Source organism: Electrophorus electricus, chromosome 12 (genome assembly GCF_041902795.1).
Source record: "Electrophorus electricus isolate QZ-2024a chromosome 12, ASM4190279v1, whole genome shotgun sequence".
In the NCBI taxonomy this organism is placed as follows: domain Eukaryota; kingdom Metazoa; phylum Chordata; class Actinopteri; order Gymnotiformes; family Gymnotidae; genus Electrophorus; species Electrophorus electricus.
The window spans coordinates 3,750,890-3,767,925 of NC_137508.1; the positions used below are offsets into that span (position 1 = coordinate 3,750,890).

At 38.7% G+C, this 17,036-nt stretch overlaps 1 protein-coding gene and 2 long non-coding RNA genes across 5 annotated transcripts; 2 read left to right on the forward strand and 1 right to left on the reverse strand.

Annotated features, from left to right (window-relative positions):
- The first annotated feature begins 2,446 nt into the window (after positions 1 to 2,446).
- Positions 2,447 to 8,489, forward strand: LOC145660345 (uncharacterized). Its single transcript, XR_014126605.1, has 7 exons — positions 2,447 to 2,571; positions 2,875 to 4,617; positions 5,325 to 5,478; positions 5,593 to 5,719; positions 5,866 to 5,978; positions 6,365 to 6,548; positions 6,977 to 8,489. It is a non-coding gene; the product is annotated as an uncharacterized LOC145660345 (long non-coding RNA).
- Positions 8,490 to 9,044: 555 nt separating this feature from the next.
- Positions 9,045 to 13,152, forward strand: LOC145660397 (uncharacterized). The gene is made up of 3 exons (XR_014126748.1): positions 9,045 to 9,200; positions 9,338 to 9,352; positions 11,542 to 13,152. It is a non-coding gene; the product is annotated as an uncharacterized LOC145660397 (long non-coding RNA).
- Positions 13,153 to 13,250: 98 nt separating this feature from the next.
- On the reverse strand, positions 13,251 to 16,478 carry ccnj (cyclin J). Of its 3 annotated transcripts, XM_027014145.2 has the most exons (6): positions 16,293 to 16,478; positions 15,622 to 15,712; positions 15,213 to 15,423; positions 14,726 to 15,025; positions 14,327 to 14,486; positions 13,251 to 14,118 (listed from the first exon to the last, which is right to left on the reverse strand). In XM_027014145.2, exons 1-6 carry the CDS (start codon positions 16,436 to 16,438, stop codon positions 13,770 to 13,772), a joined length of 1,257 nt encoding a protein of 418 aa, XP_026869946.2. In that variant the 5' UTR covers positions 16,439 to 16,478; the 3' UTR covers positions 13,251 to 13,769. The 3 variants fall into 3 exon arrangements, with proteins under 3 accessions (XP_026869946.2, XP_081581429.1, XP_026869947.1); XM_081725303.1 differs by lacking the exon at positions 15,622 to 15,712; XM_027014146.2 differs by having other exon boundaries at positions 15,622 to 16,478.
- Between the last annotated feature and the right edge of the window lie 558 nt (positions 16,479 to 17,036).

The following is a 17,036-nucleotide window of genomic DNA, read 5'->3' on the forward strand; positions in this document are numbered from 1 at the left end:
TTATTTGGAAATCGTGCTGCGTGTAGCCTGGTTAAGCAATGTAGGATAGTGGATAAAAGCGGTACTTGTAGCTGGTGCGCCGGGGCAATTATATGCCTCATTTCCGTTTGGACTGAATTCGGATATTTGGATATTTTTACATGAAACAAATCGCAGTCAACATGCGCGGCATTCCTCTCAGCGGACTTTATTGTAAGAAATCCGGTCAAAAGTGGTCACTCGAGACGCATTCAAAATGCCAAGTGTTAAACGATTTTGCGTTTTGGCAGTCGATTCTGTTCGCATACCCCAGGGTCGAGACGCATCTTAATAGCTTGTTCCACTTAAGGCAGCAATGCACAGGCCAACTGCAACCTTTTTTCTTTACTGACTTGCGTTGGTACCACCGGCGTCACGAAGATTTACGCCGTTATAGCGCAAAGAGAGAGTGGGGCGCAGCAGTTGCTCTCCACCACAGGCCTAGAGCGTATTTCTGCTGACAAACATGCACCCACAATATGCAATTAGCACAGCACATAAATTGTTAAAATGTGTAGTGTGCGTGGCTATTATGCGAAGTTTAAGCAAGGGGAAGAGGAGGAGGTGAAGACCAGGACAGAGCACCAACCATCACTGAACATGCATGCATATATGTAGGCTATACATATCTGTATCACACAATTCACATTCATACATTTACACTGTACAGTCAACCTAAACTCCATGTGTCACAAGAGTTACCAGCTCAGGCGGCTGCCACAGGTAAAACTGTACTGTTGTCGGTTGCCAGAACTAGCTCTCTTGTTTTTATATATATATATATATATATATATATATATATATATATATATAAAATGACAGCTATGTGTTGATATCACGGTGTTGGGTGTAGTCTGGCGGTACCTTGCAAACCCGAGTCTGTCGGCGTCAGTTAACGGCCTAAGCGTTCAATGGTTTTAGTAACTAGCTAACCGTTTAGTGTGAAGTGCGCAAGTAAACAAGACGTAACTAGCTAAAATTACCACCATGTCCACAGGCTCTGCCTAGATTTATAACCTGACAGTCCTGGAAATTGTTTTCTTTGACAAAAATCTAGTTTGAGCTAGCAAGTTAAGATAGTTAGCTGCTGGTTAAGCAGATTGTTAACGAGCTACAGTGGGGCAGTTACCTTCCTAGGTAACGTAACAGTGTATTATCATAACTAGCTAGTTTAGGTAACTAATATTTAGATTTTTTTTACTTAGTCTAACTACTCGTCCTAGCTAGTTTGTCGCTTTGTTACATGTTAATGTCTTGCGGTTTTTTAGACAGCTAAAGTACAGGAAAAATGGTAAGTCGTTCATAATACTGACGACTGGTGCTATTTTCAGTTTTCTTTGATGCTACTTGCTTTTCGCTTCCCTTTGTAAATCTTTTTTTTTTTTTTTTAAGGCTGCCAACCTAACCTGTTCTGGTAGTTTCGCTATTTACTCGTAAAATACAATGATAATGTTTTAAATGTCACCAGCATTTATGTGCAATGTAAGAACGATATTGATATGAACAAGTAACGCATTCGGACTGGTATTTTGTCTTAGAGTTGCTCAGAAGAGGTGTATCAGTTTTTTCTGCCATGAGTTTGAGGACAGTCTATGCAGCTGAGGTGATGATAAGAGGCCTAAAATGTATTTCTAAAAGCGGACGTCACTGTCTGGCTTCCGGCAGCATCATCCAGTTTACTTTTAAATATGTCCCTCTTCACATTACAAATATAATAGATTTATTTAATACCACACAATATATTAGTTTCACTGTCGTTTCTCTTGGAGAAGCAATACATGGATGTTGTCAGCAATGAAGGGGTGCATGCAGGAATGAAAATCCTTGCTGTGAATAAAAAGCTGTATCATGTCCCAAAAGACACTCCTGGTATTATTATTTGCTCCCAATTTGTCACTGTAAATACAGCTCTGAATCACTTTGTAATATATACACTAAATGGGTAATTTCTATAGTGGATATTTAGATGATTCTAGAAGGCAACCTGAAGCCTCAGTTTTTGGAAAATGAGGGTCTGCATGTCTGCAGGAAACCTGAAGTGTCAATGAAAAATGAATTACAAAATGGCTAACTAACCGATAATAGAAGACAAGGTATTTTCAATTAATATACCTAATCCCATTTTGAAATTGTTAAAAAACAAACCTAACATAACCACACTTCACATTTCTTAATCAGCTTTAACTAACATTTTTTTTCTGCTGTAAAGGTATGCTGAAACCTGATAGATCACCATATTGCAGATAGAAAATTAAATGATAAGTTTGTAGGAGGATGCACGATGTTGTGTAGTCAATGTCTGTCAGGTCATGTTTTAGAAGTCTTGAATCCTGGTAAGCAGATATAAATGTTGTATGAGTGTAAGGTGATAATCATTTATCAAAGTAATAAATAGGTTCACTGTATTACATTTTTGTTCACTGCAGGGGAAAACGTTGGTTTGGAGAGGACAGCTGTATTATTGCTCTACCGGACCCTTCACAGCAATACCAGGGCTTCAGAATTGCTTTTCCCTCTCTGATACCCTCATGTCTGGTCAATGTATTACAAAAAGTAGGTTTTATATTTAGAAATGCTTTGACAGCATTAGTTATGTGAATTCACTGTTCATAAGTAGTTTTGCATTATTTCATGTAGTTATCCTAGGAAATTCCAGAAAGCTCTGCTTATTATTGATTCCTGTTATCATGAATTAAGCAACCACTTAAGACTTGGAAAGAAAAATATAGTCTTTGACAAGCAACGGTTTTGTTGTCATTGACTGCTGAATGCACTACCACTTCCACTATAATCTAGAAATACATTCAGTGTTGTTGCATTTCCATACTAAACTTATCCTGTTTGTTCTCTGTCCAGCCTGTGGTTGTCGATGAAGCAAAGGGCAGTGAGAAGCTTTGGCAGCTGGATCTAAACCTTACAGCATTAGTGTTTACCCACCATCCACTGTACAGCCAAGAGCATATTCTGGCATAGGGACTGCTAGAATTGTATGAGCATTATCACAACAGAAAGACACAGGAAAAAACTGCTTTCCTGCAGGATAAGGTTCTGTCATGACACACAGTCAGCCATCAGTAATGACTGATGGAATACCATCTAGATCAGGGCTGCCTAAAGTATGACTCATGCAGGTTTGATTTGGCAAACCAGGCATTTTCCTAAAATTGTTAATGTCGTGCATACTTTTACAAAGGCCATTCTATAGCATTAATTATAGAAAAACTAGGAATAAATAGCATGCACCTATAACTCATTGTGCAACCTAAATGCCCTCTTTAACTATATAATGTTTTGTATTTTTATCTCTTGGTTCACCACAAACATATCTTTTGCACCCCAAGATGAAAGATTTGGGCACCTTAATTTAGACTAATCACAAGCAATTTGTAATGAAGACTCTCTATACAACTATATTTTTTTCTTTGTTATGAAGAAAGTTACCATACCAAAATGTTTTTGTTTTCTATGTCTCTATCCAAATTTCAAAGTTTGTCCACTCCACGCTGTTTTGTCTGTTTGTTATTTGGAACGCTTTGATAAACTAGAACAACCTTGTATTATTACTTGTTCAGCCAATATTTCATAGGAAGAAAAATAGAGAAATAGGAAGAAGTCCAGAACAGACTATTAACAGAATATTACTGTAAACATTAATCCATTCCAAAATATAAGGCCAAACTTTAGAGGGTTTTACTGAGGCATGTGAATTCCAGTGAGTGAAAAAAGTCACTGGAGTCATTTGGAGTGAATGACAAAGCAGGTTTTTAGATTATTATAAAAGTCTAAAATTTGTCATTTATATTGACAGTTAATGGAGCTTGGAGTCTCACATTAACACAGATAAAGTTGCTGATGATTCAAAGTTGAGTTTGCCCCACAAAAACTAAGAATTGTTTTGTGATTAAAATACCAACAATACACAGTTATACTGAGTTATGGTAATGTGTAAAGTTATGGTATAATTATGGTAATGTAATTTTGTCATTAATGGAACACAGAAATTAATAGTGGCAGAGATAGAAGCAGAAAATTATTAGGAAAATTGTTGCTGTCTGGAAAAAAATTGAAAGCATCAAGGGTAAGGAATGGCTATATTAGCATAACAATGAAGCTCCAGCTACAGAGGTATCTGTCAAAAAGAATTTTGGAATTTATAACATATTGTACAGTTATAATTTGTATTTTATCTCAGTACTCTAGTACATTGGATTAGAAATGCAACAATAATTGTGAAGCCAAAGTGCAGAATATCTGCTTTTAATTTTATATTGTGTGAACCATATATAAATAGTATTTATTGCTACATCGTGAACTATACACAATCCTTTTTCTATATAGTACTTCATTTCAAGGTAATGATCTTATCATTTTGGAGAAATTGGTAATTTTTGTCACCCTTCAGATTCTTATAGACTTCACTACATGTGAAGAACCAGTTTTGACCCAGTGTGTATTATTTGCAATTATCAAAGTGTATAACTGTTTCTCAAATCATTTGTTGTACTTCCATGTGATATAACTAGTTTAATGTTTTGATATTACAGAAAGAAGATACCTGTGAACCTCAGCACGATAGTATCAGCCAGTGACAAAAATCATGTAAAAAGCCTCAGAGCATCTGTGAATCCTGAAAAACAACACTTTGAGTTATAGCGTTTGTTGAGTTAGCTTATTATCTGTTTGATTAAATCACATGCATGAACACTTTATATTTTATATTTTTGGAGGAGCCCAGGGTTAGTTCAAAGGAAAGTGCTGTCACCCAGCACTACATATGCACGGAGCTGAAAGAACTAGAAAACGAAGTGGAAGGCTGTTCTAATAATATTCCTGTCACTGTTACTCAAACTAGAACTGAATATATATATATATATTTTAATCCTATACATGAATGGAATGGTTACTCCTGATTGCAACTGTCCTTTGTAAGAGTTGCCTATTTTTCATTCATTTGATCTTTATTCTTCCTTTATTTACACAATCCTCTCAATATTACATTATTGTATTAAACTATCAGTTTCTTATTTTTAGAGAAGAACAGTTGAGGGCTGCAGTATTACAGCAAAAGTTGTCATTGAAAGTATTCTACAATGGAAAACATGTTTCAGACTCAGTAAAAAAAAATCATTCAGTAGTGATTTTATAATCAATATTCAGCAAACATTTACCATGAAAGTTGTTACAAGTCCAGAAAGCATCACACTGGAGGTAGATGTAGTGTTGCCTTAACAAAATAATGTATTGATTCATTGAAATTGATAATGGACTAAAAGGTGTATGGAAGGTTTTTTGTTTTCTTTTCTCAGGTGTGTGAATATGTGAGGAATAAGATCAGTGTTCTGGCCAGAGTGCATGTACCAGTCCCTGACAGGAACATGGTGAATGTTAACACCCCCACAGACTGGTCAGACTTCAGCAGTGAGCAGGCAGTCAGGGCCCATTACACAAGTCTTAGGAGCAGTAAGTAGAGCCCTTTGCCAGAGAGTGCATGCAAGCTGATTAGTGTTATTTTTGTTATTCCTTTATATTTGGTAATATTGGTGAACCTGAATATCTAAATGCTTTCTGATGCAGCCTCTTAAGAAGACGGAAAGGTGTTGACATCAGGGAGGCTCTTTTATGCCATGTACTGGGCTGTGGATGAGAGCGGTTTGCCCCTTGCTCCTCCGGTCCTACCATGCAAACCCAGAGGTTTCTTTAGGTAAGCAATCTAGTGTCATACTTCAGCCAGAATGCAGTGTTGTCATGACAACCTTGCTTTTTCCAGTCTGCTTGGCTTCTGCTGAGATTTCTTTCAACAAATTGTGTTGCTGAGTGAGGCTGCTAATGTTTTCTGCACCCCTTTAGCCCTATGACGTCATGCCCCTTGCTGAGAGACTGGGATATTAGAGACTGGGATAAAATGGTTGGTGTTCAACCCCAACCACCCAGCCAATGTGGTGCTCACTGAGTTGCTCGAGGTAGGTGAAGCTGCTGTAAGAAACACACAGTTAACCCCAGACCAGCCATGCTTCTGTTGTCACTGGCTTCATATGACGTGTGGTGACTTAATGCATAAAATGCTTTCTTTTCATTTAGCAGTTCACTATTAAACACAATGTTTCAGAAGCTACATCAAATTCCATCAAGGAATACACTTCTGTATTGCCATTCTTCCACATACCATGTTCCTGTGTCTGAATGTGCCTAGTTTGAAAAGAAGTACCAGTATGTTTACTTATCTGTGTAAGGCGACCACTTTGTTTGAGGCATTTCTTGATATTTAAGATAAGCACATATGAACACATATTTCTGTACTGTTTAGAGTTAACGTACGCTTTTTCCCAAAATCACATGATTTGTTCAGGAGGGTGAGCAAAGGCTGAGGGATGTCTGCCATGGAGGAGGAGTTCCAGTTTGCCACAGATGAGCAGCTCGGCGTGTCCAAACACTTCAGTCCACTCAGACAGCGCAGTGCCCAGGAGCTGGACATCACCCCTTTTGGGCCAATTCCACTGCATAAGAAGGAGATCCCTGACCATATGCTAGAGGTGTGTGCCAGGCCTTGCCTCACTTGGGTCTGTAGTGATGCTGCAGAGGTACAGCCTGTCCAGTCGGCACATATAGTGCGTGTGAGTGTCTGTGTGTGTGTGAAGAAGATATCAGTGCAGTGCCGTGTAGAAAAAGATGTAGAAACAGTCAAAATTGCAGTGAAATACAAAAGGTTTGCACAGCTGAACTCTATCTGAAATGTCCTGTTTCTCTGGAAACATACATTTTGTTTTTTACACATATTCTGCATAATTGCATAGACGTATAGCACAATATCCACTTCACTGTTTTTAGAGGAGGACTGCATATCTGTTGAGTGCACAATCCTTCCACTACATACAGAAGGTAATTATTAATTAGTACAGACTTGTGATAATTGTATCACAGATTCCTCTGTTTGTGTTTGCATGTATATGATGTATTTCAGGAATTTTAACTGGGCTATGTTCAGGCAGCTGAAGCCGAGACGTGTCCAGAAAAGAAATGTTCCATGCTCCATGCTTTCAGATGGAGACCTCGAGATCCGCCTGGCCATTAACAGTGCCACAAACCTTCCTGTTTGAGAGCACACCTGCTCACTGTATCACCTAGTCTTTGCTCTTTAGTCAACATTTATGACAGCTAACTATGACTGGCTATACTTTTTGTTTTGGTAAAAATACTGAAACAAAATATTTTTGTCTAAAATGATTATTAGAGAAAATCTGTTTACTCTTTATCTTCATATCTAGCAATATTGCCTTCTGTTTGATGCATGCGATTTATTTATTTATTTTTTTACTATGCACATCTGATGATGTAATTGTGAATTTTGGAGGGATAGAAACACTCGGATCCTACTGTGGTTTGTCTAGCAGCAGAAACACATGGAGGTTGTGATGTGAAATATTATTTGATCATATATTATCATGTGATTCATATATAATCATGTTAATCCTTTCATTATATAATCTGGAGGTATTGTTCAGAAAGAGGACACTTACAGGTATGCACGCACACATCCACAGACTCCTTTCCTTCTCTCTTTGTCGCTTGCACTCCCTCCCACATCCACACACCAGGAAAAGAGTGATTGAGGAGTATCATGTTCATAAAAAAACTATCAGGAGTTTCAGAACATTGAAGCTATAAACTAAAATAATCAAATGAGGCCTCAAAGATCCTTGACTATTAGTGGTATTAGGATATTCCTGTTCTTGTGGTTGAACAAGAAGCATTTTAGCATTTCACTTCAGTTTATGCTATATTTTAATTCTGGTGTTTGGCAGAAGTAAAATATATGATAAGAAAAATAACATGATTCACTTTCACTGATTCATCCTGGCTATTCTGATAAGGTGTAGAGGTTATCAATGCCAGACTGAGTCTGTTCAATAGATTAAATTGTTCTTACATATAATGATGTATGTATAGCAGTAATCTGATCTGAAATTTCTTTAAATATTGATTGAAGAGTGGATTTCAGCATTACATCAGAATTATAATGTTTGTTATAATGTTCATGATCTGTTAGAATGTGCTTGCTTTGAAATCAAAATGTAGACTCTGTATGTAGACATATAGACACACAGCCACAAATGTATGTGAATTCAGTAGCTATAATAACCTAAAGCAGTGTTCATGATGCGGATGCTAAAGTACAAGGTTCAGCCCTTTGCTGAAGTCATATTCCAAGATGTGACATATGAGACAAGAACTGAGCAAGGATCCAACCCAATCTGGAGAGAGGAGTTCATCTTTGATTTCAAGTGAGCAAATCTAAGCAAATGTGTTAACCTCTTGTACATTTCTGTATAATTAAATTGAATTCATTTAGATATGCCAAATGAATATTTCTACTTCAGATCCAAAGAGGGTGACTATAGTTGCTCAGGTTTGACTAAAATAGAGTATATCCTGACAATAAACATATTTGATGAGGTTTCATTTCACATGATGGAGGTAAGCAACTCACTGTGATCTATAAAATATAAAATGTGTTTCTGTTCCTGTTTGTGTAATGAGTGAGAGAAACCTCAGCATGTTTTGTAGCTTTATTTCTGTTTGTCGAGTCCTCCATCTTTTGTTCCTTCAGAGCAGTTCTTTAAAGGGATTTGCAGCACAGGCCTATTACGGGAAGCAGTGGTTAAGGTCAGTGGCCTTACCATTTCCCACCCTGTTCCAGCAGTCTACGGTATTGATCACTTACCATGACAAACACAGTGTGTTATGTGATTACCACATCAAGTGTCTAAATGTCTTCCTTAAGATAGCTGCATCTTACTGGTGTTAAGTCTTGGGTTCACCTGTATTATACATATAATATACATGTTGGATATTTGTTGTATAATACAATGACACATTTAGCACTACATAGGTCTCCTCTGCAGTTTCTTTACTTCTTCAGTTTAAGCCATATCTTGTTACGGCCTTAAGCCTAGACGAGGTTGTAACGCTGGTTTTACCTATTGTGTATGTGCACACGCTTAGGTGAACTGCATCCTGAGAGTGGACAGCCCACCTATTTTTCTGGGTTACAGCTGAACAGAAGGGTGTGGTTTTGATGATGAAGACAATCCAACCAAAGGGCAGGACAACACTAGCTACCTTACTGTCTTCATAATTATACCCACCTGTTCATATGAAAGAAATGACTTCTTTCAATGTAACCAGTAAGCCCCCAGTAGTTTAGGACCACATTCTAATGCATTAAATTTTAGTGTGCATATTTACTATTCACTAATTTACATCAATTTATAATAATAATTTGTGTTGTTTATTTTTGTTCCTGAATTCCAACGATAATCAGAAGCCTCTTTGACTAGTGAGTATTATGTGTCCATTTTGTCATCTTATATTTGAAATTCCTTGTGAATTAAAAAAATGATGTATATATGTTTCACACTCATTATCAAAATGACCCTAGAAATCTGTAGTGCAAAGATTGGTGGCCTCGCCATAATGGTGGCTGGCTCATGGTTATACTTGTACCCAGTTCTCCACACAAGAGCAAGATGTGCTTCTGGACTATGCAAATGAATTTAAGAGCTACTGTAGGAAATCCTGTAAAGGGAAGAGAGTGGTTACCACAGTGATGAACATTGTAGAAGAGATAGTGCTGGTCAACATGATGTACATGAAAACAAAAACATGTAGTTATATTCTAACTATGCTAGGAGAGAGTGGCTAGATTTGTGTCACTGATACCAACCATACCAGCTCCCTCTGATGTGGGAGACAGAGAGGAGATATGGCTCACATCAGAGGTAGCATTATACATGTCATGTGCTTTTTACAAGTTATAGGCAACATGCATTTTATGCACCTGAAATCAACAAGCATATTTTTAGTCCTATACCTTTCTGCATGCTTGCACAGCAATGCTTGGAGCTGGTGATGGGGAACTTCTGTGAACTGTAGTATTGTAACCTGCTTCTGGACTTCAGCCAACTGATTTGGACAAATCCTTAACAAGTAGTGTTTAATGTAGGGTTCCTGTGCTCCCTTATCTAAGTACCTTCTCTTTCCTTGATGAGAGGTCCTCAGACCTCTCATTGACATCACCTTGTTATATACACACACACACACACACACACACCCCTGCAATTTCTTTCCTTTTCCTACCGCCCTAGATGGCTTTTGTGGTGACTAAGACCATATCCAGCCTCACTTGCACCATTAATGTACGCTCAGAGCCACTGGTAACATCTGGATTTACCGTTCCAGACATGACAGTCCTCTACATAAATATTATTATTAAATTTCTGAACTAGTATTTTAACAGTTATTTCTGTAAAATACACCAGGTGTCACCAGTACTGCTGCAGGGGGAGCTCTTTCCCAACAGCGGTTTGTTCCACCCTTAGCCTCTCACATTTTTTTTAATCAGCACCTTTGGGAATATTTGCATGGTGGTGCAAGAATCATCAGGATCAGTGCACACTTTTGACTTTATAGTGTGCACTAATCCCAATAATACAGCTACTCTACAATTCTATGCACGAGCCATGCTATGGTCTTCTATGGCCAGAATTCAGAAAAACGAACTATCATGCAGTATGAGCCAATGTGTGAGTAAGTGTACACACCCAAACACATCCAGCAATTAAAGCCACTGCTCTCAACCCACCAGCGTTTTGTTAGTGAATGTTGGTTTAGCGTGGCTTCAGTAATGTAATCTGCAGTCCCCATTGGTGGGGATGCGGGTGGTGTGGTGTGAAGAGGAGTAGGGAGGCCAAAATAGTCATGGATATCTTTCTTTTTAGGGAGAGGCAGCATATGTCCTTAATGAGCATGGCAGTGGCTACAAGCTTTGAAATCCAAGACATGGGAGACACTACCAACTAGCTGATCTCTGTCCCCTGAAGACTGTGGACTGCCTTATCAATGGGCCAAATGTATAAAAAGAGTAGCAAGCTACATTTGTTAAATTATTTTAGAAGAAATTTTTAGCAACTTTCATACCTCATCATGGTCCTGTATATAATTTCTTCTCTTTTGAAATAGTGGTGGGGCAAAACAAAAGGATTGTAGACCTTTGAGTCACAGCTTCTTTATATTATTGACTACTAGTTCATCCAGGGTGCATCCAAAGAATTGCCTATGTTTTCTATATGTATTCATATATGTACATATTCTACATATTGTTGTTTGAAAAATAGACAGTGTACATTTATTTAAATGTAAATTTATTTCAGATTATATGCAAGGATATATGATACCAAATCTCCAGTTTTATAACAAGGATGCAGATACATCTTGGACCAGTTTCCCAGAATTAGATTAAGTTTAATCTTACATTTAAAAGAATTTCCATTGGGAATTCACTAATTGCATGGCAGTTTAATCCAAGACTAGTCTTAATTCCCATCCAGGAAATTTAGGTTCTTATAGTTTGCCTTATTAACAAGGAATCACCATTTTATTGTAACTTTATGATCCTTTATGATTATTATTAGTAGTACTAGCAGTTGAAGTAGTAGTAATCTTTTGAATTGTTTTTGTATGATTTAGGTATGGCTACACAAAGTACAGACAACATGGCTGCCAAAGACATTTGACCTAAATAACAATGAAACATGGACCTGTATGTTTTCTGAACACTTTTCCTCTCATCCAGTTCAGTGGTAGAACCAGCAGTGTAGCAAAACTGTTGCAATATTTTCTAGAACATATTTTATAAAAGCTTCATCTATGCATATAACAACATTTTCCGGTTTTATATACTGAAGACCAGTGAAATAAGATATTGTCTACTTCAAGCAGAAGAAGGTAAGATGATGCATACTGACTCACCTTCAGAACATCTGAGCACTGAGTTTCAATGACAGCCACATTTGCCGAAGTAAAATTTTTAAAAAATCAGAACGGAGAGCAATACAATGAAAGAATGCCAGAAGACTTATCTTAACCATCGTCAGACTAGAGCTGAAGCTGAAGAACAGTTTGATGGATTGGAGGAGTCCCCACCCAATGTGCTGGAATTCCTGATGCTGTGCCCAGCTAGCTGACATCCTGACCAGGCTTGAACACCACTCCACTACCTCTGGCATTGAACCAAACATATACACAATGCTAGATTCCATCAAAGAGTATCAGGTGAAGGTTCTCACAATGTTTGATATGGATGAAAATTCACACAATGAGTGCTTGCTATAGGTCAATGTTGCTTGTCCAAATAGTGGAATTCAATAAGCAAAAACAATGGGGTCAGCATTTCTTCTCTAAGAGACACTAGTGTATATCACATAATTCTACAGAATATTCAACTCAGGAACAATATCAATAAATGCTTTTCTTATAATGCACTATAAAGTACATACATGGTCTCATAGACATTTTCTCATCAGGTGACAGGCATGCCGAATCACATGGCGTTTGTCGATATAAACCAGGTGATCAGAGATGTTTGGAACACAAAGATCCACAGCACTGAGACTCCTGGTACACAGCTTGCTCTTGCTGTCCACGTTGAAGACTACCCTAAAGACATCCTCTCTGTGTGGGTCTTCCTGGCCACACTGGTTAGATGGCAGGAGGAAAGCATATTCCACCCACGTACTTAGCATGTGCACTAATCCTCCTCAATACACACGCTCTCATTCACACTACATTTGCCATAAAAACTTAACAAAATTGCTGGGAAAGAAATGTTACAAATCCAGAAACTGGCACACAAGTTCTATGTTCAGGGGTTTTTACAAAATAATTTTGTTGTATTTTAACCTTTGCTTTTGCAGCAAATATGATACTCACTCCCTGGAGGTAGTCACATTAAAAAGTCACATGACCAATAATTCTAGCTAGTGCAGTGAAAATCCTGGCAAATCGAGGCAAAGGGCCTTGGGTTTGTTGAATAAATTTACTTACAAGTTTAAAAATAACAAAAATAAATTGTGGATTCTCAACAGAACGCTCCTCAAATGCTAAACCCACAAGCCTTTTGTAATCTCAGTTAAATGTTATTTAAACCACTGATTCTCAATGTGGGAGACTGAGTTAGTAAGGCAAAATTATATCTTTGTTTTTAAAGTTATTTGAAGTCTAATTCCATGTAATATTAACTGCTTGTATTAATTCATACTCAAAATTAAGCTGTTCTATGTATACCGCCTTGTAATTTTCATAATTCATTTGACATCGAAAATAAAGTTATATACCACTAGTTAAGAGTACTGTCATTTCCAATAGGTGGTGCATTGTAAGACTCTGACAGGGAAAAATGTGGTACAACAATGGTACAACTTAAATGTTGCATTTTATTTAAAAATGCTCAGTCCAAAGTGCATTTGTAAAGCTAATAATCTACAATCAATACTCCTGAGGTAGCTCGGCTGAAATTAACACTGGCAAGCCTGCTGGTGTTGATAAAAATCACAGCATAATTTTCTATTTGTTTCTTTCTCCCTTGGCTATTTCACTGGCAAACATACTCAAAAATAATACTGTGCTCAGAAAGAAAAGAAAAAAAACGAAAGGAGAAAAACTCCACAAAGATACAGATGTTGAAACAGGCATGTCCTACAGTATTGCACATCTTTTTCCCTTTGCACCTCGCAGTTGTTTTAGTATTAAACACCTTTTATGTTTTACCTTTTTAAGTTCTCTTTGTACATTAAAAAGTCATTCAGCAGCTCAAGTTTTTTGATAACACACCTCATGGTGTTTCATAGTGTGGTGTATTCCCATGAACACACAGTCCCCTTTGGAGTGAAACTCTCATTTGCATCCACCTGTTATGATCACCGGTCGAAACACGCTGCTGCGCATGGGTAGACCGAGGTCAGCTGGAAGGACCTGTTCGGCATATTCATCTTAGCCTCCAGTGGTACAGATAAGGTCTGAGGCTGTGTAGCACTACCAGAGGTCTGCAATGAAGCAGCGTGGGACAGGTAGGTCCCTGGACCTTGGCCTGAGACCCTCACAGGTTGGCAACTCTGCTGGGTGTACTGTAAAGTAGGTCTGTGGACGTGCTGGGCTATGGTGACACTCGGGCATTGAGCAGGATACGAGGCCTGGCCTGGCTGCAGACTGGGTTGCTGCACGTGGCGCTCCTGCTTGCTGGCTTCCTTTACATCACTATCATGTGCACTGCAAGGGTAAATTTAAGGTTTACAGTCAGCAGTCAAGACCAATTCAGCATGTACATAAATATTCAAAACATGATTGATTACTCAGGTGCCAGCTGCAATAATATGGGGTACCTCATTGCTTTATTGATTCAATTTTAGAATGTACAATAGTTCTCTCTAGGCAACAGGATGCCCTGTGAAAAAAAGCATGGCAGACAGCCACTCACATGAGTAATCTCTCCACTCCAGGCAGCAACTGCTCCCAGGTGTAGCCAGTCAGATGCTGCAGACGAGGGGGCCAAGTTGGAGACAGGCGCAGGATCACCCGCGATGAGGCCACACAGGCAGCAGCTACAAGTGATGGGGCGAATCTCAGGAAGGCATGATCTGGGGGGGGGGATATGCAACTTCAGACCGAACTGGACAAAGCTGTCAGTGAATTCAGTTTTGTTTTTTTCTTTGTTAGTAGGCACAGTCAATAACTAATCCTGAGTTTACTGGTCATTAGTTATCTGCTTGTGAAGAGCAGATATAATTCTATGCCACAGTGGCATGTAATTGTGCTCTATTCAAAACTATTTTGACTTTAAATCAAAAGAAAAGGAAAAGATAAACAGATACCTTACCTTGCAAAGAAACCTCCAGAAAGTAATCTGCATATTTGGTCATATATAGTACAGACTTCTCCAAGCACACCATTGGCCAGCCATCATGAAGGTCAGTCTCACTGACGGCAATTGACAGGTAGTACTCTATGAAGTGGGCAGCAGTGGGTAAGTAGAGGTTCCAGTGGAAGGTCTCTAGCAGTAGCAGCTCCATGTGCAAGAGACCCTGCTTGGTCAGCTCCAGGTTCATGGAACTCATACAACCAAGGCTGTTAAGTGTCTCAAGCTTAGGCACCCTGTCCTCTCGGTCCTCAAATTTACCTGGAATAAAATGGTTTAGAAAAATGACTCCAATGTAAAAATTACCTGAAACATTGAACGCCCTCGCAAATTCAAGTTGGATATACAAAGCTGGCAGAAATGTTAAAAGCTATAAAGCCACATAAACAGAAAGGTCACATGGGAGTGGAGAGAAAGTTGCTGAATGGAAACCAGCTGAGCAACTTACTGGCCAAAAGCAGACAGGAAAGAGCAACCATGTGTAGCTGATGCACAGAGATGTCATAGCGATCCATGAAGAGGTCCAGCAGGTACACAGCCAAGTGTCTGGCTGCTGGACACAGCCTGAAGCGGTTGCTCACTATTGCTATGAGATCTGCAAAGTAACGCCTAAGGCTGAGCTGTGGGGACTGACCTTTATAGACAGGCAGCATCAATTCCTAGTGAAAAATAAAGATTCATGTTTACTATTAGATTCAGTTATGACAAGCTGGGTGACATTATGTGAATCTGAGTATATCGAAGTAGATTCAACTACAGCACCTTGGTCATTCAAAACCCTGCGCATACATGTAATTCGGTAGCATTCATCGAAACTAGAATAGCTAAAGTGTAAACATGAAGATGAATATACAAACTTTGCAACGCAGAGCATGATAAATGTCTCCGGCAAGTTGGCCTTTCCACCACTGACCCTGCAGCTCCATTGGCTGGAAAGTCGCCGGGTGCCTTGCAAAAGGATTTTGTTAACAGCGTAGTTTGTGCAGGACAACTCGATTGCAAAGACAAAGTGGAGCGATCTGAGCGTTTAACTATGCTCCAATACAAACTACTACAAACGTATAAATGCCAACTTGCCTAATTGCAAAGGTCACTCCCATCCGAACCTCATTCTTTGTTTTCATGAGGTCGTCTGTGAGCTATGGTGATTATTGCCCATTGGTTGGCGCTGCGTCCAATAGTTTTCTCAATCAAAAACTGCTAATTTAGACTAACTTAACGAGTCTTAAACACCAGCCTTGGACAACATCCGAGCGAAAATAATAGGGGAGGGTGAGGACCTTGAGCAGCTCACTTTAGATTTAGGCTACAGTATTACGTTGCCAATTCGAAAAGTTACTAGGTAGTTCGGCAGCCAGCTAACAATGTGTCAGTTACTTAAAGAAAATAAATCAGGCAAAGACTTGCTCGTTAACCTGATGCAGGCCTACGAGGTTTAGTCCTGACCGAGGACCATTTAAAACAAATACAGTTTATCATAAGAGAACATTGCTGAGATCTCTAGCTAAGAGTAGAATGGGCTACTTACCTCCACACAGTGAAACCTTCATACAGACCACAGATATCGAATCGATGGGTCGTGAGCAAATTATTTTTCCACAAAAATGAACCACCGTTTAGTAACAAATGCGATGTTTGTTTTGCGGCAAAACATCTGAGTAAGCCAATAAACATCACATATTAACTTTGGACAACTTCTACCAATTGAATGACTCCTTACAATCGACAAAATCCAGTGGCTAGCCAATCAGGATGAAGTTTGCACTGACGTCACTGGATCCTCACGCGTGTCTTCAGAGCACCGAGGATCTAGGCTACTCACGGAGGATCTAGACTACTCACCGAGGATTTAGGCTATTCTGCATTACTCATAAGGACGTTTCCGTTGGGGATAAAAAGCTTGTCTACTGAAATACCTCTGCCATTTAAAAAATGTTGTTTTATTTAAATAGCAAACACTGTTCTTAGATATAATAATAATACTGTAATCTAAAGGTTTCAATTAGCTAAATTCTGTTTAAGTAGGTCATTCTACGGAATTTAATAAGTATGTTTTGCAGGTAATGAAACTGCTGCAGCAAGGAGTTCACCTTTATTTTGAGGTTGCCTTCCAGTTAAAGTCATTTAATTTCTTTGGGGACTTTCTCAATCAACTGTTCCCCTTTCGTGGTGGGGTGAAGGCACCATACAAGCCTGTTAGTATTGTCAATGAATTCCTAAAGCCAGCAAGAGGCGTGAGAGTTGTTCAGCATCCTTCACTAAAACACTGCAT